Here is a 27,445-nt window from a genome sequence, read left to right on the forward strand (position 1 = left end):
CACATGTCCTCTCGGGGAAAAAGTCACTCTCTCCCCATTCCCCACCCCTAGCTGAGAACCACTATTCTAGAGCATTAATCTCATCTTTACAGCAACGAATAAAGACAATCTGTAGAAAAAATATCAAAAGGAAAATTATCCAAAATTTTACTTAAATTTTGACTTAAGTAATTTTTACATGAATTACCATTTTAAAAATTCTGAAGATAATTTATAAAGAAAAATACAGTCAGATATTTTATAAAGCAAAATACTTGGTAGCTAAAAAAATGCTCAAGACGAAAACTCAAAACCACAAGTTCATGAACCTTAAAAATGTCAGATTCTTTCAGTCAGGTGAATACTGTGTTTAGACTGATGTATATGATTTCTTATGAAGCCCATATTTAGAGGAATGTCCTATATCATCTAGGAATGGCTCAATATCTAAACAGTGCTAGTACACCATCCATTTGTGGTAGTCTCACACTGTTAATTATGGGTATATTTAAAGTACTTTATAGCTTCCCACTGCCACATGATTTTTAATGTTTTATTTTTTATTTTGTGGTAGGGATGAGGTTTCACTATATTGCTCAGGCTGGTCTAAAACTCCTGGCCTCAAGTTATCCTCCTGCCTTGGCCTCCCAAAGTGCTGGAATTACAAGCATGAGCCACCATGCCCGGCCTGATTTTTAATGTATTTTATATTGGTTCTTCCTATTACCAACTTCTTGATAACAAGCAAGAGAAGTTATTAATTTCATATCATATTTATATTCTAATATTATAAAACTATGTTTATTGTAATTATTTCTGTCAAACATCTTAAAGGAATATTGCCTTTAAACAAACTAATGGTCTTTTACAAAGATAAGAGCAACTGAGACATTTAGTTTCCAACTTGTCCACTTAACTCACTGCCAAGCTGAAGTGCCCACTCAGCGTCACAGGGGTTTATTTGCTCAAGTTGAACTCTAAAATTTGTATATATGTTATTTCCACAAATACATACAATATTTACATGACTTCTCCTCGGATTATTTCTAGTCCAGTGTTAGCATTTGTTGGCTTCACGACCTTGGACAACTCAATCTCATGCTGCTTCTGTTTCCTTATTGCTGAAAAAACTGAGATGGAATGAGCTTTAAATTCCTATGCCATAAATTCTGAGGGTAGTCTGGGAGAATACATACAGGTGGATGTTAACTGGCTGCTCCCTACAAGCTCTTTCAATGAAAGAACAGTATCTAACGGCTTAATACACATTTTTAAAATAAAAAAATAGAGAAAAATAGAAGTACACGTGAATTTCATTTCCACACACACATAAAAAATTTGTAAGTTAAACAAGTTAGTCGAAATGTCTCTAAAATTACCTTTGGAGTATTAAATCTCTATGTCAAATGTAACACAAAGAGCTAATGAGTATACATTCTTCACAGTGAGGACAATGATGATAATGATGATGATAGGCAAACCCCTCTGATTCCTCAGCTGGGAGATGATTTTTAAAAATTCTTTGTGACTCAGAATGAAACACAAAATAAACCAGCTTTCTGGTGGTATTTACTAGGATCTCATGAAATTTTGAACAGACAGTTTAGCAACAGAAGAGCTCCTGGGGGAAGAAGGTAGTGATGGAATCTGTTGCAAAGCCCCATGGTCAGAGAGGGAGGAGCAAAGTTACATATGGCAAGTAGAAGAGAGGCTCAGTCAGGAGTTTGGCAAATCTGGAAAGAAAGAGAAAAGAAGATCTACAGGGGAGAGAGAATACTTGACCTAGACTGAGTAAATATCCCATTCTTAAACACTGAGAGAAGAAGAAAAAGAGTGGTAAGAGAATGGAAGAAACATGCTGTCAGCATGGAACGTGGTTTCTTACTCAGGCTAAAGGTATCCAGGGATGAAGCCAATCCCTATGAGTGACTCACGGCTGGTAACCAACGGCCCACGAGGTAGGCTCAGGTAACCAAACACTACCTCCTCAGTCAGGCCCGGAAGTACAGGTTACTATATTGCCCAAACTTTCCTAATGATCGAAAGACTAAAATGAGTCAACATAAGAAAAATATCCTCATTGAAAGACGGAAATCTTAATTGATCGCCTGTGGAAAGCAGAGGCCTGTTCAGTATGACAGCCAGGCCTGCCAACAGCCGGCAGCACAGAACAGCTTCCCCCCTGCACACTCCAGGGTCAGGGCTTTCTCCTCCAGGACGTGGGCCCTGGGAAGTCTCACAGAAGCCAAGGCTAGTTCTTAATGTAGGAAATCTAAGCCACTAACTCTACACTCACACTGAAAACCGAAAAATCACATTTAAAAAAAAGAATGCTGAATATTATGTGTATTTCACCCCTTATTCACAATAGCTACTGTCATCAAAACTAGGAAATCAGGGATAATCATTAAATGTTTTAACCTTCTAAAAGTAGAAGGAAGAATGTATTTTTTTGTTTTCTCTTATCATGCAAAATGTTTTTTCTTAATTTAGAATACACTTATATTAGTGTTATTTATAGTTTTGTAAAGATCACCATATTTGTATTTATGGCATGCCAAAGTACTCTGCCAATGTTAAGAATTAAGACATAATTAGCCCAACTGGTTACATTACATAGGTGATAAACAGTAGTTATCCTTCTTGTTTACTTCCTAATGTAATAAGCATCCAGAACTAGAAATATTGTTAGTTTTACTAAATAGGCTTGTTTCCAATGTTCCAATTTATAGCATAATCTTTAAGAGAAGATTTTATTACTGGTAAATAACACATTTGAAAAGAAACTAATATACTTATTTATGAACTATTTTTAAATAATTAAAAAACCTCTCAACATTTTCCCCATAGTTTACAATTTATATAATAATTAACATCTTTATGACAAGTCTTATTGTTTAGTTTTTCAAAGAAATGTAATGAGGCAAGAACATTTTTGTACATATCAATTTCCTCATAGATATTAAATAGTTTGAGATAATAAACAAAACCTTCTTCCCTAATTAGAGAATCTACTCTCTATTACATATAATGTAAATCTGTATTTCCAGTAGAAAGCTATCATTATATCCACATTTGTGGCAAAAGGAATACTGTATGTATGTAAATATAAAAATAAAGATATGTAATGGAACAGCCAGGTAGATACACAATTTCAGGTTGGAAGAAACAGTACAAAAGGAAAAAACTGTTTATTAAGCGTGTAATAATAGTATGTTTTAAAAAGCTCTGTACAACCTTAACTAAAAATTACTTTATCACTGAAAAATGCTACTGACCATCTGAGTCTTTTGCTGGTAGGGGGTCATGTTGACGGCTGCTAACTGATCAGGATGGTGGTTGCTAACGGCTGGAGTGGCTGTGGCCATTTCTTACAATAACACAACAATGAAGTCTCTTGCAATCTCTGACTCTTCCTTTCAAGAAAGATTTCTCTGTAGCATCCAGTGCTGTGTGATAGCATTCACCCACAGTAGAATTTGTTTCTAAATTGGAGTCAATCCTCTTAAACCCTGCTGCTGCTTTAACAATTAAACCTATGTAGTATTAGAAACGCTTTTTTGTTATTTCAACAACATTCACAGCATCTTTACCAGGAATAGATTCCATCTTAAGAAGATCCATTCTTTGTTCATCCATAAGAAGCAGCTCCTCATCAGTGAAAGCTTTATTTTGCGATTGCACACGACAAAAGCAGTCACATCTTCAGACTCTCCTTTTAATTCTAGCTCTCTTGCTATTTCCCCCACATCTGCAACTACTCCCTCCACTTAGAGGCCAATGTAGGGCTATTAACTGGCCTAATTTCAATATTGTTGTGTCTCAGGGAATGGGGGGCGAGGGGGACAATGACCAGTTCATGGAGCAGCCAGAACACAGAACATTTATGGATTAAGTTCACTGTCTTTTATGGGTGCAGTTCATGGTGCCTGAAAACAATCACAACAGTAAAACCAAAGATCACTGATCACAGATCACCATAACAAATATCATAATAATTAAAAGTTTGAAATATTAGGAGAATTATCAAAATGTGACAGACAGACAGGAGATGAACACCCGAAAAAACAGTACCTATAGATTTGCTTAATGCAGGGTTGCCACACACCTTCAGTTTGAAAAAAAAAAAAAAGCAATATCTATGAAGCACAATAAAATAACATACGCCTAAACTCGTGTATTTAAGCATACCTAAACACAGAAAAAGTACAGTAAAAATGTGATTTTTAAATTATAATACAGTATTATAATCTTATGGGCCCATTGCAGTCCCTTATTGACTAAAATTCGTTATGCAGGTTATGATTGCCTACTTTTTTATTTTAAAAAACTGAGTATATATGAAAGAAGGCACCTGGTTAACATCTGCGAATATCAGTATATAACACATAGTAATAGTTATTCATAAAACATGTATTACTATATACATTTTTATGACTTACAGACATTTAATTATAAAATTCTATTACTCTTAATTTGTAGTAAATATTACTAAAGTGCTCCCATTTTACAAGAAGCAAGCCTATAGCACTAGGGCCATCCACCCTCTTGCTTTCACCAACAGAGTGACTGGAAGGCTGACTGAGGGATGCAGAGTCAGTAGATTATTGGCTTTATTCCCTAAATCAATGATTTCCAACTGTTGATCTGATGCTAACACAGGTGATTCTTACTATCTCTAGATGTATTACACGGTTCTCAAAAAAAATATATTTAGAAAGAAAACCTAAATAAATAAATGAAGTCTTCAAAGAAAAAAGAAAAGAAAAAGAAAGAAAACCAAAAACGGCTGGGATGGAGAAAAGACACAGAAGGCAGTCACAATCACAATGAGCAGTGTCCAAGCTCAGGAGCTGTGACTGTGGACAAACCACGCTACATATATATCATCAGCTACTAGCTTATTTGGTTTCATACGTCACTGACAACTAGCTTTCCTTTAGAGCACTTGGTCATAGTGCCTGATCCTTCAGAGCACTTGGTTACCTGCGTACAGCAGTGAAGTACAACAGAACTCCAGCCTGCCAAAGCACTTCAGGAATTCTGCTTAAGTACTGGTGCACTATGCTGTTTAACATTTATAGGAAATCCTTCTAAAAGACTACCTTGTTACCGTGGGAGAAACCCACAATCAACCCAAGTGAAAGTTTCTTGAATGTTGAGGATCTGTCTACAGCTGGGGTCAGCAAATGTTTTCTTAAAGGCCCAGACAACAAGTATTTTAGGCTCTGTACACTGCAAGACTCCATAGGTGAAAGCAACCATAGATGATATATAAACAAGTGCATCTGCCTGTGTTACAATAAAACTTCATTTTCAAAACTAGGCTGGTAGGACAGATTTGGCCCATGAGTCCTAGACTGTCAACTTCTGGTTTAGCCTATCGTTAGATTAAAAAATACTTTTCCCCACGTTTGAAAGTCAGAAATTCTCATGAAATGTTATTCATGCAATGAGAGGGGACCTTTGACAATTATACTTTGTTAGAGAAAAAGTATATGGCCCCCCAAAACTGCATCAACTTGGGCTCTACAAATTCAGCATGTGTGATTGGATACCTAGGACTAGATTGAGGTTTACCAAGGTTTTTCTACACCATGTAGAAAAAAAGGGTTTGTTCCCTGCAATAACAGGGAACAAGAAGACTGATGTATAAATGTTCAACCAACTTAAGAAAATAAACTCACTTAAAGTACCACAGGAAATTCTATGTTTACAAAGATTATTAACAAAAAATTAACAAAAACTGAATTTTAGCTGTTTATTAATGTATATCAGATTGAATCTTTACTTCAAAATCATTTATTAGCTTTTTTTTTTTTTTTTTTGAGATGGAGTCTCGCACTGTCGCCCGGGCTGGCGCAGTCTTGGCTCATTGCAACCTCTGCCTCCTGGGTTCAAGTGATTCTCTTGCCTCAGCCTCCTGAGCAGCCGGGATTATAGGCGCCCAGCACCATGCCCAGCTAATTTTTTGTATTTTTAGTAGAGATGGGGTTTCACCATGTTGGCCAGGCTGGTCTCAAACTCCTGATCTCGTGTTGCACCTGAGTCGGTATCCCAAAGTGATGGGATTACAGGCATGAGCCACTGCGCCCAGCCCGTTTATTAACTTTAACTACTATATGAGTAACATCAACAAAACAATATTTATAAATATTTATATAATTTCTACTTTTCTGTAATTCAGACCACCTAGCTTTCAAGTCAGTAAGCTGTTACTGAAACATGAGATATTCATTTATTCATTCAATTAAAAATATTTACTGAATGCTTATTAGCAATTAGGCACCGCCTGGAAGCTGGAGATGTACAAATACAACAGAGTCCTGCCATCACAGAATTCTCAGTCTGGAAAAGAAATCTCCTCAGAAAACAATAATTAATGTTGGCAAAACAATATTACTGTCAGATTAATTTAATATGAAAATTAATTATCAAGTTTTAAGAAATGCTGTCAATAGTAGGCATTACATATCAAAATACTAATATCATTTTCATATACACCTCTTTTTCTCATTATTTGATTATATAGTTAAAAATGTGATACCATTGATTTCCAGGCATATAATAGAACAAAACAAAATGGTGTATGCTACAGTTAAGGTCAAGTTCCTAAAGATATTTAATACAAGCCTGAAGCTGCAGAACAATATATATAGCAGAACTCTATATGTTTAAAGATAGATAGACCTTTTCTGAAGGAATGTTAACAGTGGGTCTGAGGACAGGGCTGGCAGTTATCATGAGGGTGGGAACTTTTACTTGATAATTTTATTTTAAATGAAGAAGTATTACTTTTAAAATATTTTTTATTACTTTAAAACAATCTTTTTAGAGACAGGGATCTTACTATGTTGCCCAGACTAGAGTGCAGTAATCGTGCAGACACGATTACAGCCCACTGCAGCCTCGAACTCTTAGGCTCCAAGAATCTTCCCAACTCAGCTTCCCGAGTAGCTAGGACTTCAGGTACACATGACCACACCTGGCTGATTTGTTTTTTATTTTTTGGAGAGACGGGATCTTGCTATGTTGCCCAGGCTGGTCCCGAACTCGTGGCCTCAAGTGATCCCCCCCCAACTTGGCTTCCCAAAGTTCTGGGATTACAGATGTGGGGCACTGTGCCTGGCCTTAAAATACAGTTTTTTTTTTTTTTTTTTCTAGTGGTTAACATCTACAAAGACAAAAAATAAGTTCTCAGGAGGTACACAAAGAGAGAATTAGGGGGAGTTATACTTAAATTTATCTTTTTTTCACTTTGCAACCCAGGAATGTTTCTCCCTATCCTGACCTGATTCACAACAATAAACTTTTATTTTATTTTTTTTGCAGGTGGAAAAGTTGAGGGAGGAAGAACACAGAAACCCAAACAATGTGTATGAACATGTTTGTGAGAAAGAGGCAGGGATCACCACGACTCAGCAGACTCTGTGGGTGCCCTCATACCACATGCTGCAGGCAACCACAGCCAGGATCTTCCTTTTCCTTTCTCCCTCACCACTGGCACCCAGGACCACAAAATTCATTAAATAAATGTTTCTCGCTGCTTGTGAACTTGTTTTCCTTTCAGGCAACCTGATGACAGGCTAGGTTCCTAGGTTTTAACAGCCCATGATGGGAATTTTTAACTTAAGCAATTATAAAATAAAAATGTACTGACGCTAAAGACACCTTTATAAACCTGTCACTTTAATCTTTCTTCATGACTTCTTGGTTTAACTAGGTAGCTATATAGTCACATAAAATTTCACTGAAAATTTATATGCGTAGCAGTTGTTGGTCATGAAACAGCTTTTAACACTGGACTTCTCATTTATTCTCAGACTGAAAATCTAAGTGATAGCAACATTTAACAAAACCTCTTGGAAGGCTTATAGATGATTTTTGCTTTGTAAAGCATGTGCATGCTTTGTAAAGCTTTCTCATGCTTCAGTAAATCAGAAGTAATGATGGGGGTACACATTTTTTCACTTAAAACTTAATACTGGGAACAAGAGAACTAGCACGTCGCTACAGTCTCATCAACAACTCTGAAAAGGCAACAAGCCAATGCAAACAAATATGGTTTTACAAAAATACCTGATAATACTTCTAAATTAAGAGCTGACTTCAAGGGAGTGGGGAATAAGGAGAGAGTTCTTAAAGGATATAAAATTACAGCTAGATAGACATTAAATTCTAGTGTTCTGTAGAGTGCTCTATAGTTCACCACATTATTGTGTATTTTCTAATTAGCTAGAAAAGAGGTTTTTAAATGTTCCTAACACAAACATACAGTAAATATCTGAGGTGACAGATATGCTAATTACTCTGATTTGATCACTATACATTCTTTCAAAACAATACTATGTACTCCATAAAAATGTTATGTGTCATTTTTTAAAAATCTTGTTAAAAAACTGATCAAATTCATTTTAAAATACACTCTACAAGCATAGTAATTTGTGGATGCCTATTTAATGAAATATAAAGAAAAAATACTGAATATCTAACTGGTTAAAAGTCAAAAAATAATATAGATTCTACAAACTGAGACTATTTGAATAGGAGTAATTTCCAAAAGCAATCATTAGTTTACTACTTATTCCTTTGCATTCATATAGCAGATTCCTAATACTCAGGTTGAAAACACGCTTGATAAGACCTACTAATTAAAATGGTAAAACTGGAACACTGTTCAGTTTTGAATGTTAAAATTTAAAACCCTACAAACTCAAAATAAAATTACAAAAAACTAAGGCTGGGTATACATTTCTTCATTTGCCACTCTGACATTCACAATAATTAGATACAGATAGGAAATTTTTCAGTCTCCGTAGTATATACACCAAATATACATGCAACTTGTTGTTGTTCAAGTCTGAAATTCTCTTTTCAGTTAACATATTTACTGACCTCTTCTGGGACTCTCATGATTGAACAGAATGCCATTCACCGCAAAGAGATTATACGCCTCACGGAAGTTCACCACAATCCAATAGGCATAGAGTTTTGCTGCCCCTGTTGGAATAAATTTTTTAAGCAATGAAGTTTGTTATAAAAGACTGATTTTCACCCATTTTAAACAGTAACAACTTGCCAAAATAATAATTTGTAATGCATCAAAATACAAAAAAGTATCAAAAACCAAAGACAAAATAAAGGTTCTGATGCCAGTTAATCATGTTCACCAGGAAATATTTTAAGAATTTCTTACTTTTGTAATGCCCACAATGCACTATGTGACAATCTAATTGATTGAATCTTTCTTAGATCTTATTCTCTCTCATTCTCTCTCTCTCTCTAACTTTTGAGGAATTAGAATGGAAAGAAATGGGGATCTTAACATTCCAAATGCTTTGAAATTTTATCACTCAAGTCTTTCATTAATATTCTCTTTACAAATGTATTAGACATAATAGTCTTTTTTTTTTTTTTTAAGGTTTTGAGCTCAAGGAAACTTTCATGGAAAATAAACATGAAACCTTATCACTTCAGTATAATCTCAACAGTGTAGAAAAAGCATCACATTGGGTCTGATTTTCCATTTAAAGCGATCTGTATGAAAGGGTTGAATGAACATGGGTTGGTGAAGTGAGGCAGTAATTTCACCCCCAAGGTAATGGCAGCAAATACTTGTAGTTAGCAATGTATAAAGGTATGCTTCTCAACAAGTTCAGTCACTTTACCTAAATGTTAACCTCACACCCAGATGACTTCAGCCGTGAGACATGAACAGAATGAAAGAAAAAACACACACCTCCCACACCCACAGATAATGCCGCACATGCGCTCAGGTGTGCACATGCATTCTCACCATAGGGTGACCGGGGATAGAAAGGGGTGGTCTCCTTCTGGGGTATTTCCTGCACTTTCCCATAAAGTTCACTTGTTGAGGCTTGGTAGAACTTCACAGAGTTGATAAGGCCACAAGTCTTAACTGCATCTAGAAGTCGTAGAGTGCCAACTCCATCAACATCTGCAGTGTACTCAGCGAGGTCAAAGGAAATCTGGAAAAAGCAGGCGGCAACAGGGCTGCATTAATAGCGTCATAGCACAAAGGTGCTGTCAGTAGCGGCAAAGACCACAATTTCACACACTGTGAAATGTTGGTGAGAAAATATTACTTTCTAACAGCACAATAAGAATGTGGATGTCATCTACATACAATATCAAAAGGCTAAAACTATCTTAATTCCTATTAATTACCTATGGTAATGTGAAGAACACTTTAACGGCCCTTCTACTACTCCGAATTCTAGGAGAGAGTCCCTAGGGCATAGTCTATTATAGGGCACACCTATTCCTCAGAATTATATGGAATGTTCCTTAAAAATTCAGTTTGAACTAATCTCTTGGGGGGTAGGGATCTAGGAAATTTACATTTTTAATGAGCCCCAATTGATTTTTATGTGCAGAGTAGTTTTGGAACATGTGCTTTAGAACACAGATGAATTTAAAAAGGGTTGTTTTATTTTCTATTTTAAAGGTAAAATAATGAATTTGTAATCTTTTACACGAATGTATAATCTTTTTTTTAGTATGAGACACAGCGCAAACAGCAAGATGTTAATGTATATATGAACTAACTTCTAAGAGAATGCTGAGGAATAATTCAATATTTTGCAGTTCTTTAGAGTACTTTTTAAAAACAAGTGTGACTGATAAGCTTTCTGAAATTGTTCTATTTACATATGATGAACAAAATAACCTAATATTAAATCCTCTAAAATAATAAGGCTCAAAATCTTTGTTACTGGTTTATTCATAGGCTAATATAGCTGCGCACAGTGCAAACAGGCTTCCCCTGCTGCCTTGTGAATCCTCACCTGGAAAAACCCCTCTGAGGGGCAAGGCCACTGGCCTTCGTTACTGCTGGGTCTTGCACGTGTGCCCTGGAGCAGAAGTTGTCCCCTGGTACATGCAAATGGTATTCAGGCCACCGCTCACCAGGGACCCTATTTAGACCACTAAACTCATGTGATTTAGGCCTGTGAGTAAAGGTCATGTGGCTGCCAGGAAATCAAAAGAAAAAAAGTATGTTTCATTCACAATCTTTCAAAAGGCAAGAAAGCAAATTTGGAAGCCTGTTATTTTTATTCTTTTCTAATAACAGTTTGTTAAGATATAATTCACACCCATAAAATTCACCCTTTTAGAAGATTGTAATTCAGTGGTTTTTAGTACATTCACAGCAGTATATGCAATCAACACCATCTAAGCCCGGAACATTTTCATCACCCCAAAAAGAAACTCCGTACCTAGTACTCAGTACCTTAGTACCTAGTATCAGCAGCCACTCTCTGATCCCCAACTCCAGCTCTGACCCCAGCAGCCCTGTCACTATGTATTTGCCTCCTGTGGATATTTCATACAAATGGAATCATACAATAGGCAGCTTTTAGTGACCGGCTTCTTTCGCTTACCATGTTTCCATTTTGGTTGAGTATATACCTACGAATGTAGTTGCTGGGTCATACAGTAACACTATATTTAACATTTTGAAGAACTACCAGACCATTTTCCAAAATGGCTGCATCATTTCACATTCTCACCATCAATTAATAAGAGTTCCAATTTCTCCACATCTTACGTAGACTTCTTGTTGTCTTTTTTGTTATATCCATCCTAGTGGTGTGAAGTGGTATCTCAGTGTGGTTTTTCTTTTTCCTAATAAATAATGTTCAGCATCTTTTCATATGCTTATCAGCCATTTGTATCTTGTCTTTGTAGAAATGTGTATCTGAGTCCTTTAGCCATTTTTAAATTGGGTCATTGGTTGAGTTGTAAAAGTTTTTTCACATATATACACACACACACACACACACATATATTCTGAATACAAGTCCCTTATCAAATCTATGACTTGTGATCTTTATTTATTCATTTATTTTGTTGAGACGGAGTCTCGCTCTGTCGCCCAGGCTGGAGTGCAGTGGCCGGATCTCGGCTCGCCACAAGCTCCGCCTCCCGGGTTCCCGCCATTCTCCTGCCTCAGCCTCCCGAGTAGCTGGGACTACAGGCATCCGCCACCTCGCCCGGCTAATTTTTTGTGTTTTTAGTAAAGACAGGGTTTCACCGTGTTAGCCAGGATGGTCTCGATCTGCTGACCTTGTGATCCTCCTGCCTCGGTCTCCCAAAGTGCTGAGATTACGGGCCTGGGCCACCATGCCTGGCCTTGACTTGCAATCTTTCCTCCCATTATGATGGTTGTCTTTTTACTTTTTTTTTTTTAAGATGGAGTCTCGCTCTGTCACCTAGGCTGGAGTGCAATGGCGCAATCTCAGCTCACTGCAACCTCCGCCTCTGGGATTCAAGTGATTATCCTGCCTCAGCCTCCTGAGTAGCTCAGATTACAGGCGTGCACCACCATGCCTGACTAATTTTTGTATTCTTAGTAGAGACGGGGTTTCACCATGCTGGCTAGGCTGGTCTCAAACTCCTGACCTCGTGATCCACCCACCTTGGCCTCCCAAAGTTCTGGGATTACAGGCATGAGCCACCATGCCTGGCCTACTTCCTTTTTTTTTTTTTTTTTTTTTTTTTTTTTTTTTTTTTTTTGAGATGGAGTCTCACTCTGTCACCCAGGCTGGATTGTAGTGGCACGATCTCGGCTCACTGCAAGCTCCACCTCCCGGGTTCACACCATTCTCCTGCCTCAGCCTCACAAATAGCTGAGAATTCAGGCGCCTGCCACCGTGCCTGGCTAATTTTTTGTATTTTTAATAGAGACAGGGTTTCACTGTGGTCTCGATCTCCTGACCTTGTGATCCGCCCACCTCGGCCTCCCAAAGTGCTGGGATTACAGGTGTGAGTCACCGCACCCTGTCCCCCACCCCCCCCTTTTTTTTTTTTTTTTAAGACAGGGTCTCATTATGCTGCCCAGGCTGGAGTACAGTGGCTATTCACAGGCACAATCATAGCAAACTACAGCCTCAAACCCTGCTTAAGTGATCCTCCTACCTCAGCCTCTTGCTGAATAGCTGGGAATACAGGCACGTGGTACAGTGCTGGGCTAACGTCTTTTCACTTTCTTAGTGGAGTCTTATGAAGCACAGAAGTCCCATTTATCTACTTTTCATTTTGTTGTGTGTGCTTTCAATGCTATATCTAAGAACACTTTACTTAAACCAAGATCATGAAGATTTACTCCTAATGTTGTATTCCAAGAGTTTTACAGTTTTGTCTCATGCATTTAATTCTATGATCCATTTCGAGTTAAATTTTGTGTGTGGTTAGGGCCCAACTTCATTTTCTGCAGATGGATGTCTAGTTGTCCCAGCACCATTTGTTGAAGAGGTCGGTTTTCCCTGTCGAATGGTTTTTGCAGTGGGTCATTATGTTATCAGGAAAAGCCACGGCCTTATTTTGAGGAAACAGTGTATTAAGAAGGCCTTGGGAGAGGGGTGTCAGGGCTCTGGGACCACTGGTAGTGGCCACTGAGCAGATCACTCAACCACTTCTGCTGGCCGTAGTTTCCTCGCCACATCAGTGCCACAACTGTAATTTATATGACACTTTACAATTCAAAAGTGCTTTTGTTCGAGCTTTTTAACAATCCTAGCAGAAACAGAAACTACGTCCTGAGGTTCAGAAAGATGGAGCTGCTAAAAGCCACACTGCCTAGGAGCAGCAGAGCCAGGACTCCAAGCAAGTCCCTGGATGATGCTCACCACAAAAGCAGAATTCAGCCACCCGCTCTGTGAGGGTCTCATAAAAGCCAGAGGCTCTGAGGAGAAACACGTGCACACACAGACACACACAACTGCCTACGCTTTCCAGAGATTTGTGGATTGCAGATTAAGAAACCTTAAACTAGATCTTCCTGAATATCTTCTCTGACATCAAGTGTCTATATTCAAAATATTTTTAGGTATAAGTTCTTATCCCATGGTATTTGCACTCTTTTTCAAGGGACCAGTCAAATTTGAACAATAATGAGAATGTTATGAGTTTTTTTCTCTTTCCTTGACTAGGTTTTCATTTATGTACATGCTGCCTGAACAGCTCCAAGAAGGAATAGCTACTATTTTTTAAGTACTCAGTACCAGACACATGCATATCATCCTAGGCATTTTGCGAGTATATATTATTTAATCCTAAGAGCAGGTAAGTATTTACACTGACACAGAGAAGCTACAGCAAGTGGTGGCACCATATGTTGTATTCGTGGTGAACGTTCTATACATTGACTAGATTAGACACGGATATGTTACATTCACAGTGAACCACATGTCCTAGCATAAGCACCTTAACCGTTTTGTGGTGAATGTTCTATACATTGACTAGATTACACACAGGTATGTCACATTCACAGTGAACCACATGTCCTAGCATAAGCACCTTAACCGTTTTGTGGTGAATGTTCTATACATTGACTAGATTACACACAGGTATGTCACATTCACAGTGAACCACATGTCCTAGCATAAGCACCTTAACCGTTAGAACATAGAATAAGGAAACTGTACAACCTGAAAGTTTTCACTTATGCCAGGGAATCCAATTTAGATAACTAACAGGTCATTATTCAGAGCACATACCTCATGGAAAAGAATTAAGCACCATTAGACTAAAGATAGTAAATAAGATAGGAGAGTATGGGGGGAAGGATGGTTGCATGTTTGCAGATTTTGAGTAACTCCAGAGAGAATTAAGCACATGTATTTGATGTTCAACATGCTACAGGATAAGATTAGCTGATAAAATCTAACAGATTATGAAGTGTTTTATATATAAAGTAACAAATTAAGTGGTTTCCTTAAAAAAGAAAATCTGAACAGTATGTTGTGACTGATCAACTCCTAAAGCTTACAAGTGTTGGCCAGGCACAGTGGCTCACACCTGTAGTCCAACACTTTGGGAGGCTGAGGCCAGAGGACCAGTTGAGCCCTGGAGATCAAGACCAGTCTGGGCAACACAGAAAGGTCCTGTGTCTACAAAAACAATTTAAAGTAAAAAAAATTAGCCAGCTGTGGCAGCACACACCAGTGGTCCCAGCTACTCAAGAGGCTGAAGCAGAAGAATTACCTGAACCCAGGAGGTTGAGGTTGCAGTGGGCCATGATCATGACACTGCACTCCAATCTGGGCAACAGAGCAAGACTCTGTCTCAAAATGAAATGCAGGTTAAAAAAAAAAAAAAGAAAAGAAAGAAAGATTTCTTCAGTCTCCCGAGTGGCTGGGACTACAGGTGGCCGCCATCAGGCCTGGCTAATTTTTTTTGTATTTTTAGTAGAGACGGGACTTCACTGTGTTAGCCAGATGGTCTCGATCTGCTGACCTCATGATCCACCTGCCTCGGCCTCCCAAAGTGCTAGGATTACAGGCATGAGCCACTGCGCCCGGCCAAAGAAAGATTATTTTTAAGTAAAACTAAAGGTTAGGAGCATGATTCTGCAACACATGGAAACATGGAAGGTCCAGAGAGCTACAGTCCACAGGTCAAATCTGACCTACCATCTGCTTCTGTAATTAAGTTTTATAGGGCACAGCCCTAACAAACACTCATTTGTTTACAGGTTTCCTATGCTTGTTTCCACACTATGACAGCAGACTTGAATAGCTGCAACACAGGTATTTCCCATGAAGCCAAAAATATTTACTCTCTGGACCTTTACAGAAGCAGCTTCCAAACCCCCGAAACTAAACCACAGTTATAACTGGGAGCCAAAATGAGTAGGGTTTTGGTTGTGGTTGTTTTTTATCATTATCTTTTTCTCTATCTTCTCAGTACTATGGGATGATTATGAAGTATATTTCCAATCACAAAGAGAGTTGCATTTTCTGAGGCATGCAGACCAAGTTAACAGTAAAAATCTTCTTTCACCTAATAAGGAGAACAAAAAATCAGACTGATAAAAAAACAAGCCTACAAAATACTGCCCAAACTCGCTTTCTTGAAATATTTTCTTCAGTGGGCTCCCATATCCCCATAATCTTCCAGTTTTTTTCCCACTCGATTGGCATCAATTCTCCAGGCTGTTGTGCCAGTGCCCGCCGGTCTACCAGGTCCCCTGCACCCCAACTCCAGCCCTGGGCGCAGTGCTGAGGTTTTTCTACCCCAACCCACCCTCCAGCTGTGTCATCACTCAGTCTGGGGTCTCAATTCACCATCTGTCCAAATGGGCCCAAAGGCCCACCTCCAGGGCACCTCTTGGAGCAGCAGCCTCTCATACGTTCCTCTGCACTTGCTGTACCTAATGGCATGTCACACTGAGATGGCCCCAAAGAGGGTTCCTGAAGCTGTCTCCAAAGCTCTTCTTTCCCATGGCCCCTCCCTCTGTGTAAACAGCACCCATTCCAAACAAAACCTAGGAATCTTCCCTAACACTTCCTTCCCTGCACAGCTTACTGAAATCTAACAAGTTCCCACCACTTAGTCTACACCTTAATTTAGTCTGGCATCACTTTCATGGGAACCACTGCAAGAACCTCTAACTAGTTCAATTTCAGTCCTTCCCCACCTGACACCCTGGTACTTGACCTCATAACCTACCACACTCATCCCCCACTACGATGATGCAGCCTCTCCGGCCACCCTGTGGTCCTACTCTGGTGTCAGCTGGTCCTGTCTGGAGCCTTCATGCTGCTGACCCCTCTGTATGCTGTGCCCCTCACCACTTCCCTGCCTCCCTCTCTAAAAACTTCCCATGCTTGCCATTCTGTGCTTATCCAACCCTCTCTTTATCTTGCTTCATTTCACCTTAATTTTAAACTTGTATTTTATCTGTTTACTTATTTATGATCTATCTCCCCCATTAAAATGTAAGCTCCATGAGAGCTGGGTTTCATCTTGTTCTCTGCAGTGTCTCCCATGCCTGAAGTATGGCTTGGCACAGTATTTGCTAAGTGAACGAAGACAGTGTGTAAACTAATGAGAAATCTAAATGTCAAATACACAAACATCAAAATAAAAACACAAAAGCCAGTAGGAAAGAACATGCGCTATCAGAATAAAATAAATTTGATAATTTAATATCACTGAAACAAAAGGTAAAATTTCAAAGGGCAAGACAGATAAAACTCTATATAAATTTCAAAGCTTTAGCATAACAACAACAATAGTTTTAACAGTTGCACTATATAAAGAGTCAGAATTCAGAGTGCAGAAGAAGAATCTTAGACATAATTGAAGTGCAGGTGGGAGGAGATAGTTACTAGAATATCCAAAGACACGATGATGGGATATTCATTCTTAAGGCGCAGTCAGGGCAGTCTCAGAGGCGAGTAGTAAAGCCGGAGAAATGACAGAAAAATTTAAAGTCATAGGAAACAGGAAATTTAAGTTCAAATATAAAGTTAATTACTCTTATGAACATTCAAAGATATAAACAGATATCCAAAGAATTGACCTCATGTATTTATGAGTGGTAAATCACAGCCTTTCTTAAAGCAAACAGAAAATTAGAATGAGTCCTTTAAATGGGCTGAAAGGGATAAGATATAGATGCTGAAAGTTCACATGCCAATTCTGTAGTATACAACATGGAATGTAGATCCCAGGTGCTTTTAAGGCCACATCAGGGAAGACCTGAGTTCACTGTGCTAGGCCTCACAGCAAATAAAACAAATGATAACACTCATTCCAGGATCACTGAAGCCCTTTTACCTCTCCAAACTCATTATAACTAAATGTTAATTTTATAACTATGTGAAATTGAACAGAGATGAAAGAGGGCATTCTAACCAAGTAGGACAAGATAAACGCCACTATTAACATACAGTACATTGACCAGTCATAACAGTGACAGACTATTACTGACATTAGATGATTACAAGAGAAAACAGACTGTGTCTGGTTAGTGGAGCGGTTGTCATGTGTTGGTAACTATGGTGCTCACAGCTTTACGTATTTGAAATGGCCACCAAAACTGAATCCCTGAGGTCAAAATGTCACACACTATGACTCTTTCCCCAAGAAGCACAGCAAGTAACCTTCCAGCTTCTGAAGTCAGGATCTTGGATGATCCTGAGAGACGGCTGATCAGGCACCATTCTGGAGCTCTCTGCAAGGCCCACTCCCAACTTAGGGGGTTTAGAGTGTTCCAACTCCTTCCCTGGGTCCTGAGCCTCTCATAACGGACTAGCTCTCTTCCTCCATGGCAGTCTGGGAAGCCAATTTCGGGTTCCGGGACAGAGAGGCAGCTCTAGTCATCAGAGTCTAGTGCGAGAGGTTTGCCAGGCCTGCCCCACTGTGGCTCCCCGCATTTCCTCCTCACATACTGTACTCTCACTTCAAAATATTCATACAACTAAAGAGCACACATTTTTAAAATTCTGAAATCTACTGAAAGCAAAAGCTGGGGTAGATGAAAAAGATCACAAACAGCCCCTACCCCACTAGTCTGTAAACTCTACAGGCGTAGGGCCCTCGACTGTTTCTGTTCACCATTAAATCCCCAAGAACTGCACAGAGGTAAAAATACATCTGTAATTTTAAAATGGAAAGCCACGTGAAGAGAAGTTTCATTTATTTATAAGAAATTAGATGAAATATATATTTAAGTATCCTGTAAATGTTAATAGAACTATTATCTTCCGAAGTGTAAATGAATTAAGGGAAAGTATTTGAATAACAATTTTAGTAAGGAAAAACATTTCAAACACAGCAGAAGAGAAGTCCATAACAAATTAATGAGTAAGGTTGAACACTTTTCAGGCTTTTTAGCTGAAACAAGAAGAATATATGTAGGAACGTGAAGATAGGCAAAATTGCTTGTAACATACGTTGTTTGCCTCTTCAGACCCGTATGGTTCAGCGGGGCGGCCTCTAAGTTCCAAGCGATTTGTCCTTTCCAGTTTGATTTCCTGCCATCTCAGGGTCTTGGTGTTTGCCCCTTCCCTCTACTCAGAACATTTTCTCCAGGGTTCATGCCTCCCTTCCTCCAGCCAAGAGGATTCCTGGACCTGGCCATCTCTACTTTTACCTCATCCTCCCCTGGCGTGCTTCACTTCGGAGAACTCAGTCCATTGGACTCTAAGTACAGAGAAAGCATCTTCATCGGTTTAGCGAGCTTCTAAGCTTCACGAGGTTAAGGGCTCTGTTCATTTTTTCTCATTGCTCCTACCACTTAGAAGAATACCTGCCACATGGAAAGTACTCAGGAAATATTACTTGAATGAATAAGACAGTATTTGGTCTGAAGCTTAGGCATAGAATTCCCCAATGATTTCAGTACACAATTAAGAACGGAACAAACTTTATATATGGAGCAAATTCCATTTAAAAAATCTCAACGAATGAGCCAAAGTTTCCTGACTACAAATGTGGTGTCGGAAAAACAGATTTGTCTGCAAAAGAACTAAATGTGGTATAAGATAACCAGAGAACAGGAAATCTTTTCCTCTAACATTTGATTTCACAGACACAAGAGGAGGCTCATGACACCAGTGAGCTGGAAATGCGTAAGACCACACAAGCAGCTGCGCTGTTTACTGCTTCTCTGTAAGTGAAAGTTATTAATCAAGGACAGCAACAATAAAACATTACTTTCCATCATGGATCAGTTTTTCCCAGTTAGCAGCTCAGCAGAGCTGACATTTATTTAGCAGCTGGGGCCAGATGCAAATCTTTCCCCGCCGCCGCCCCGGCTCCAGAGCTGGACAGGAATTAGGCAGGTGTGGACCTAGAAGCACTGCAGCTCAGTGGGCAGGGAAGGAATCGAGAGAAGGTGCACCCTACCATGAGCAGGCCACAGGTTCTGATTCCAGGAAATCCAAAGGTGAAAGAGACAGGGCCTTGCCTTGCCCTCCTGTAGCCTGCCTTATGGGTGTCGATTAGACAGGGTTTGAAGAGGTTTGAAAAGGGAGGCCATAGGGATGGAGAAAGGTATCCTGAGATGGTTACAAAGTGTGGGAGTGGGAGGATAGAGATCCAAAGGAGGGACAGATGACATGGACAGATCTAAGTAGGGTCCGTGGGCACAGGGAGGGGAATACCACACACTGGGACCTGTCAGGGAGGTGGGAGGAGGGAGAGCATCAGGATAAATAGCTAATCCATGCAGGGCTTAATACCTAGGTGATGGGTTGATGGGTGCAGCCAATCACCACGGCACATGTTTACCCATGTAACATACCTGCACGTCCTGCAATGTATCCCAGAACTTAAATTAAAAATAAATAGTAGGGCCCACGGGGTGGGCAGGGGTGGGGGATAGGGACTGGGGGAGTGGGGGGTTGGAGAGGTGATAAGACATTCTGATGGGGGCAGGGATCATCAGCATGAGCAAAAGGAGAGACAAATGCACTGGCAATGTTTGGGGAATAGAGTGCTATACTGATGTAATGTAAGTAGAAGCTATTCTGGAGCAAATTATATATGCCAGTCCATAGTTTGTTCAGCGGGTACTGGGGAGCTGGCAATGGCTCTGAAGCAGGGGACAGCATCACTGTATCTGGGCCCTTTCACTAGTGCTATGCTCCCAACCTGTTCTATTTGCCTCCAGCCCAGCCCAAGGCCCAGCTCTAGACTTTAGAAACTTTTCTTCCTCACACTCATAACCCCAATTTTGTATGATTTTTCCTTATTCTTTTGCAATTCTATTTTTCTTCAAAACTGTTTATAATTACAATTTGGAACATCATACAGGGTTGTTATTCCACCAGAGTGACAAATGCTAACCAGACTAAACAAATGTGACATCTTGGTTTACCTTTGTATGCTCAAGGCATATTAAGGTATAGTTCCCTTCGAGTTTTGAAATGCTCAAAGTAGACTAAGGGCTCTCATAGGGAATCAGAGGACTGATGACACAGGACAAGGTAACAATCCCCAAATGCACCCTGTTCCCAGTGACTCTGATGAGAGGCAAGGCTGCACCACGCCGTCGGGCCATGACTTTCCATCTCTCACCCCTACTGCTTAGCACACAGGAGGGCTAGAAAATATTTGTTGAAATAATGGTATTGATTTTTGTCATGTGTTTACATTTTAGCCACAGAGGTGAACTGGAGCTCTCACAAGTCAGAGTAGAAAGCATATGCGGGACTCTGTTCTCACAACACCCTCCAGTTCTTGTCTTTTTCTAAGGACTCCGTCGCTGCTCTGGAAGGCCGACCACGCTTTAACGACCTCACCAAATCTGTCAGCTCTTCTGACTTACTAACTCCAAAATGAAGAACAGTTGCCCCACTAACATTCCTTGAGTTTGAGAACCTTCATTTCTAAAATGTTGGGTTCTGCGCCCCCCACCCTGACTTCAGTTATAACTCCTTGGTCACAATTCTCTGCCACTTCCACATCCTCTGAGAACCTCTGGTCCTATTCCTGAAAGCCTTTCATTCTTTTTCAGTTAAAAAATACATTACATAATTTTAAAATAAATGCTAATTTGTTCTAATTAGTTAAATTATTTAAAATAAATATTAAACTAAGTCTCCTGGGGTTTTATTTTTAGAAAATCTTAATTTAAAAATACTTTGAGATTCCAATTACCAGAAATTAGCCATATTAGATGTCTTCTCTCTGTCATTTTACAGTTTATCAGTTGCTGATAAATACAGAAAAACCTGTCATGATTTCTGTACAAGAAAACATTACCAGAAGTAACTACCCAGGTTTTTCTAGAGAAAAACTCACAGAGATTATTTACAGATAAACAGGAATAACAAATCAACTTACCTAATGGAATTTATTATAGCAGGAATACTTAACTAAGAATTGACGGGGTCCATTGATAAAACTCAGGAGAGCACACAGATTTGGCTTAAAAAATTAAAAAATGCATGTCTTCATTTTCACTCAATTCTATCTGAAATTTGGAATTCCCTTCTATTTTGAATGTAAGCCAACAATCCTCAGTAATAACAGTACTTGTGACCTTTCCACCAATAGAGACAACAGCCATTTCAACACCACTATACACTCACTGCAGATGACTGGAGGCATCACTTGTGCCCATCACTGCTTTGAAGTTCCAATGTTTACCAGGCCCACTGCCAGGTCTTGTGCTATAATGTGTTATGGCACATTATTATATCACAAACCTGGTTTTTAAGTATATTAACAGATTGAGTCAGTTTCCTCGGCAATTCTATGCATTTGGTTTATACCTCTAAAACATTATTCTGAGAATATCCATAGACTTCATCAGATTGCTGAAGGAGTCCATGGCATAAGAAAGGTTAAAACATCTCCTGTAAATCAAGTGGTAGTGACAAAATTTCAGTATTTTAGAATGTGCTTAAAGAAGAAAAGTCACTAAATCTCTCTCACCACCTATATCCAGCCGAATAAATAAGCTCTCGTCAGCCATTCTGAAATCTGCATGTGTGTAACCTAAACACATTATTGTTACATAACCAATTGCTCAATGGTTTGGGTCATTCAATAGGTTCCTGACCTCAATGACAAAGCTCCAAAAGTACATAAATACACTAAGGCATTAACATGACACTAGAGTTGTACATATAATCAAAAATTAAACAATGAAATTAGCTTTCAAATGCATTTTGTAATGTTTATAACTTTAATCTGAGTTATTCTGATCATATATATACCAAGATGAGTTAGCATCCCCCAAGCTCTCTGTTGGCAGAGAGTGATAGCACAGGAATGAATAAAGGGACTGATTATACGAAGGGTATATAGCCAATGACCTTTACCCCTGGGGATTAAAAATCCGGGGATTAAAAATCAGGGGATTAAAAATATTTCTTGGAAGATAATGAAGAGATAAATAGAAGATTTAATGTTTGCTGCCAGTTACCACCCAGATTATAGTAATTTGGGGACAAATAATGAAAAGTCACTTCAGCTACATATAAAGAGACTGAAACACAGTAAACATCATACAGTCTTCATTATTATATTATTATAAAGTTTTACTTTCCTTTTATGAATACTATAATTACATTTAGAATAGTCACTACTATAACATTGAAATAGGAAGAGAGAAGTAACACTGGCATCTAAATAGCTAATAATTCTTTCGTTAATAGATAAAATGACAGAACAACAACAAAAAAAGAGAACTCACTGAAATGTTTCAATGACTGAGATGCCACAACATGGCCTGTGGTTACAACAATGTAAGTCTCAACTATCCATATGCGAGAGTTCATTTAAGACAAGAAGCAGAGCTAAGGTTTCCAGGCAGGACAAAGAACTCAGTGTCGGGATCCTTCAATCCCACTGGCAAGTGGGATATCCAAGTCTTTGTAAGTCACAAAACAAGAGAGACCAATGCAACATCATATTATGCAGATAATAAGCTGTTTTCCCTCCTTCCTTACCTCAATTTCTCTTGACCTCTCTCCTCCAAAAATAGCAGATAGTAAATTAATTTTAGAAGGAATATTAAAAAAAATCTAAGCTATGAGAGAAATGTAAAAGAGCCTTTTTAAAATAAGTAACCCCTCATGAGAGACCTACATGTTTCACTAGAAATATTTTACTGAAAGATTTGAAAAGAAGGACCAGAAGCTCAAAACCAACAAGAACCGTGTGATATACTGGCAAGCAAAAGACGGAAAATGGGAAAAGATGCCTTTAACAAAATGGAATAAAATTAAAATAATGCTCAAGAAAGAACAGAGTGGGGTTCAAGGACACAAATGCAAAATAAATAAGAAGAGCAACCAGATACAGAGAGAAGGCTGCTAGGGAAGCAGGCACAGGAGGGATGCAGAGGCCCAGGAAAGGAACAGTTACATGTTTTCTCTCTACTTGCTGTGTAAGACACAAGGCAGGTTCCAAGTCTCAAACTGCTGTTTGAGACAGGTAGGTAGGAACACTGGTAAATATCAAGGAGTCTCTAGATCTAACAGACAAACTAAAGTGTCAACAAATTGCCAAGAATGACGCATTTAAGAAGTCAGGAGTGATACTGTAGAACTATACGCACTATGATGAAAATGCCAACAGATTACTAAGGCCCATAAAAAGGTAATCAATGGGCCGGACACAGTGGCTCACGCCTGTAATCCCAGCACTTTGGGAGGCTAAGGCGGGCAGATCACTTGAGGTCAGGAGTTCGAGACCAGCCTGGCAAACATGGTGAAACCCCATCTCTACAAAAAAAAAAAAAAAAAATTAGCCAGGCGTGGTGGTGGGCGCCTGTAATACCAGCTACTCAGGAGGTTGAGACAGGAGAATTGCTTGAACCTGGGAGGTGGAGGTTGCAGTGAGCTGAGATTGCGCCACTGCACTCCAGCCTGGGTGACAGAGTGAGACTCTGTCTCAAAAAAAAAAACAAAAAAACAAAACAACGGTAAACAATGGTCACACTGCAGATAAACTCAAATTGCCAGGATATTGTTAGATATCATTTTCATAGTGAAAAATCTAGCAAAGTCTATGGCAGCACACCAAATCAAGGAACAAAGATAATCCCATGGCAAAAAGTAAAGTGGCTTTGTGAGAGTCAATACCGCCTCACTATTTTTGCAAAATTATTTAAGGGATAAATAAGCATATGGGCAAGGAAGAATGAGGGGGAAACCCATGGATATAATTCACCTAGACTGTGATAGGCCATGACAAATACTACAACAAAGTGCATTTCAGAAAGCAATAACATTGACTCTGAGACTGGGAGAATGTTCCAGCTTCCAGTCACCAACAGCAGGCTCTGCTGCGTCTCCAGTGCCTCCCACCCCACTATAATCAGGAACCTTCGGGCAGAAAACTGAAAGTAGGAATAAAACATACAAGCTGAAAAAGCAAAATATACAAAGTAGATCCTGTCAATGACCAGTTTAGAGATTATTCTTACTTAATGTTTTAAAAACAATCTAGGAAAGGGAATACACTATGAAAATCTCCTAAGGCTCTACTGTTTTTCCAGGAAAGTAAAAAGTCACATTTAACTTTGGACTATTCCTATAGGAATAGGAAACCGCAAGATCTCTTGGGGCTACCTAAGCGACTTGAAAAAAGGGAAGAAAATTCAAATTGGACCATTTGAAGACAATGCATTTCAAACAGAAGGGGAACAAATAAAACTGTACCCACAGTCTCAGAGTGCTGAATATCCGAAGTTTCCTAAAGACACCAGGCTTTGGTTTGACATTAAAAAGCCAAGAAAATGTAGTCTCAACAAAGAATAAGCAGAGCAGAAAGTAGAGTCCCTCTGTAGAAGCCTGAGGTTCTTGCACCCCTAGTAGGCTGTGAAGTCCTGGTGGTCTTCACAGGACTTCACAGGATGGTCACCTGGAACTTGAAAAATATCTACACAACTCAAAACAAAAAAAATGTTCCACGAAACAGTGCAGCTAGTATACGAAGAATGTTACCAAAAAAATTAGACTTCTTTGGCTTGTGAACTCTAGGCCAGGAAGTAGTACGATGATTTAGTCTTTGTAAAATAATAAAGAATATGGATAGAGACGATATATCAGCCCATTATGAGTCCAGAAGACCTGAATGAGGGTATACCCTTTGTTTAAGTCTGATTATATTAATAGAAAAGAAGGTTGTCTTCAACCGACCAATATTTGAAGAACAATGTGCTTATTCTGCTCCATTTGGAGGAACCCATTCTCTTGAGAAGCAAATCATGCATACATAAAACCATGAATTTTACAGGTAAATTTAATAACAGGAACTACCTCTGTCTTGTTCACCAGTATGTGCCTAAACCAGTGCCTGGCACTTAATAGGAACACAGCAATGGTTCTTGAGGGAATGAATGAATAAGAGCAGGGTGTTCCAATACCATCCAATATGGCAGAGATCCTCAGAGAAGACAGTGTTTCCAAAAGGCTTCTTCCTCTCTAGATGCCTTTTTCTAAATTCCATGTTTAAGTTTCTAATGGAGAATAATTTCAATAATAACAATGATGTAACAAACCTAATATAAGCATATGATTAGGCAATTCAGCAAGATATATTATTCCCTAAGAGGAAAAAATTAATGATACTAGTATACTGTTATTAATACTTCTGGTATTAATGTTTAGTAGTATTAAACATTACTTTAAAACTAGCATCTTTCTAATAGCAACAAAAGGTATTCACCACATACTTTCCAAAATGGAAAAACGCAAATGCTGTGTTTTCAACCTTTTCATACTTAAACTGCTATGCAATATTTAGATTTTATGGGAAAATGCACCCCACACTGAACAGGATATATGTCTTATTTTCTTTTGAATATTGCTCATGCTTATGCTACTGCAATGCAGGTCAATGTCTGTTTCCTTGGGATCTGCGGGCTGATGAGAAACAAGCAAAGCAACTGAAGACAAGAGGCTGGAAGAGAATGATGCCTGTACCTATGGCACTGTAGGAAAGCAGAGGAATTGATAAACAGAAATTAGGTCAAAGTACAGGGGAAAAAAATCACTATCCAAGTTGGAGTTCAGCAAAAGAATCACAAAGCAGAGGAAGAAAAATACTAATTTGCTATGACAAGTAATTTCATTGGGTAAGTGAAAAGATGCTTGTGTATGTGTGAATGATGAATGAGAAACAAGAAGAAATTGACATTGAAAGTTATTTATGACAATTAACTAAAAATCCGTATTTTGCCAATAACCAACAGGCAAAGAAATCAGCCTCTCTAAGCCTCAGTTTCTTTCTCCTAAATACCATACCCTGACTCTTCTATGGAATTCAGAATGCCACACAAGTATCTAGCAAACATAAATTTGAAGATCAGAAGAAACAAAGAAAACCAACACTCAATGTTCAATTCAAAATAGCCAGTGAGGGAGAGGGGCCAATTAGAAGCAGCTACAGTCCATGGCACTCATGGAGAGGAGTGAAAGGGGTGAGTGAATACAGCACCCTCAACTGAAATATCTACATTCTCACATTGGAACAGATTAGGAAAACAACTCAACCCATGGAAAATGCAGAAAAGCAGGGTGGGGCAATGGCTCACCTGGGAACATCATGGAGCCGAGGGAACCTCCACCCCCAGCCAAGGGAAGCGATGAGTGATTGTGTGACCCTGGGAAAACATGCTTCTCCCACAGATCTTTGCAACTCACGGATCAGGAGATCCCCTTGTGAGCCCATGCTACCAGGGTCTGACACACAGAGCTGTGTGGAGTCTTGGCAGAACAGCTGCTGAGGCACACACACAGTCAAGTCCCAAGATCCCCAGCAAATATGTCTACAGCTAAGGCAAGGCAGGAGGTCTGCACATATCCTAGGAGAGGGGCTGAATCCAGGGAACCAAGCAGCATCATTCTGCGGGCCCCACTTCCACTGCACCTCACAAGATAAGACCTACTGTCTTGGAATACCAACTGGCCACCAGCAACAGAGCGGAGATTGCCTGAGACCAGACGGAGCCCATGGAGAGAGGGGCAGGCTGCCACCTGGGTAGCTAGACAACTCAGCTGTTCCAACCTACGGGCTTTGGAGAGTCCAAAGGGTCCCAACGAGGAAGGGTGCTCCCAGCAGTGAACCACAGCAGCTTTGCCAGATAATGGCCAGACTGCTACTTTAGGCAGGACATCAATCTACTCCTCCTCACTGGGCGGGACCTACCTGGTGGGCCCTCCAGCCATGCCCAAGGGCATGTATTAGGGAC

General features: G+C 39.3%; 1 protein-coding gene across 2 annotated transcripts in view; it reads right to left on the reverse strand.

Annotated features, from left to right (window-relative positions):
* Positions 1-27,445, reverse strand: part of GMDS (GDP-mannose 4,6-dehydratase) — a 629,552-nt gene that overhangs the window by 334,048 nt on the left and 268,059 nt on the right. For both annotated transcript variants that reach the window (XM_007973861.3, XM_007973862.3), the window contains 2 exons: positions 9,776-9,968; positions 8,875-8,979 (listed from right to left, as the gene is read on the reverse strand). In XM_007973861.3, coding sequence (XP_007972052.1) covers positions 8,875-8,979; positions 9,776-9,968 — 298 coding nt within the window. The remainder of the gene's footprint in view (positions 1-8,874; positions 8,980-9,775; positions 9,969-27,445) is intronic.

The sequence above is a fragment of the Chlorocebus sabaeus genome, chromosome 17 (genome assembly GCF_047675955.1).
Source record: "Chlorocebus sabaeus isolate Y175 chromosome 17, mChlSab1.0.hap1, whole genome shotgun sequence".
In the NCBI taxonomy this organism is placed as follows: domain Eukaryota; kingdom Metazoa; phylum Chordata; class Mammalia; order Primates; family Cercopithecidae; genus Chlorocebus; species Chlorocebus sabaeus.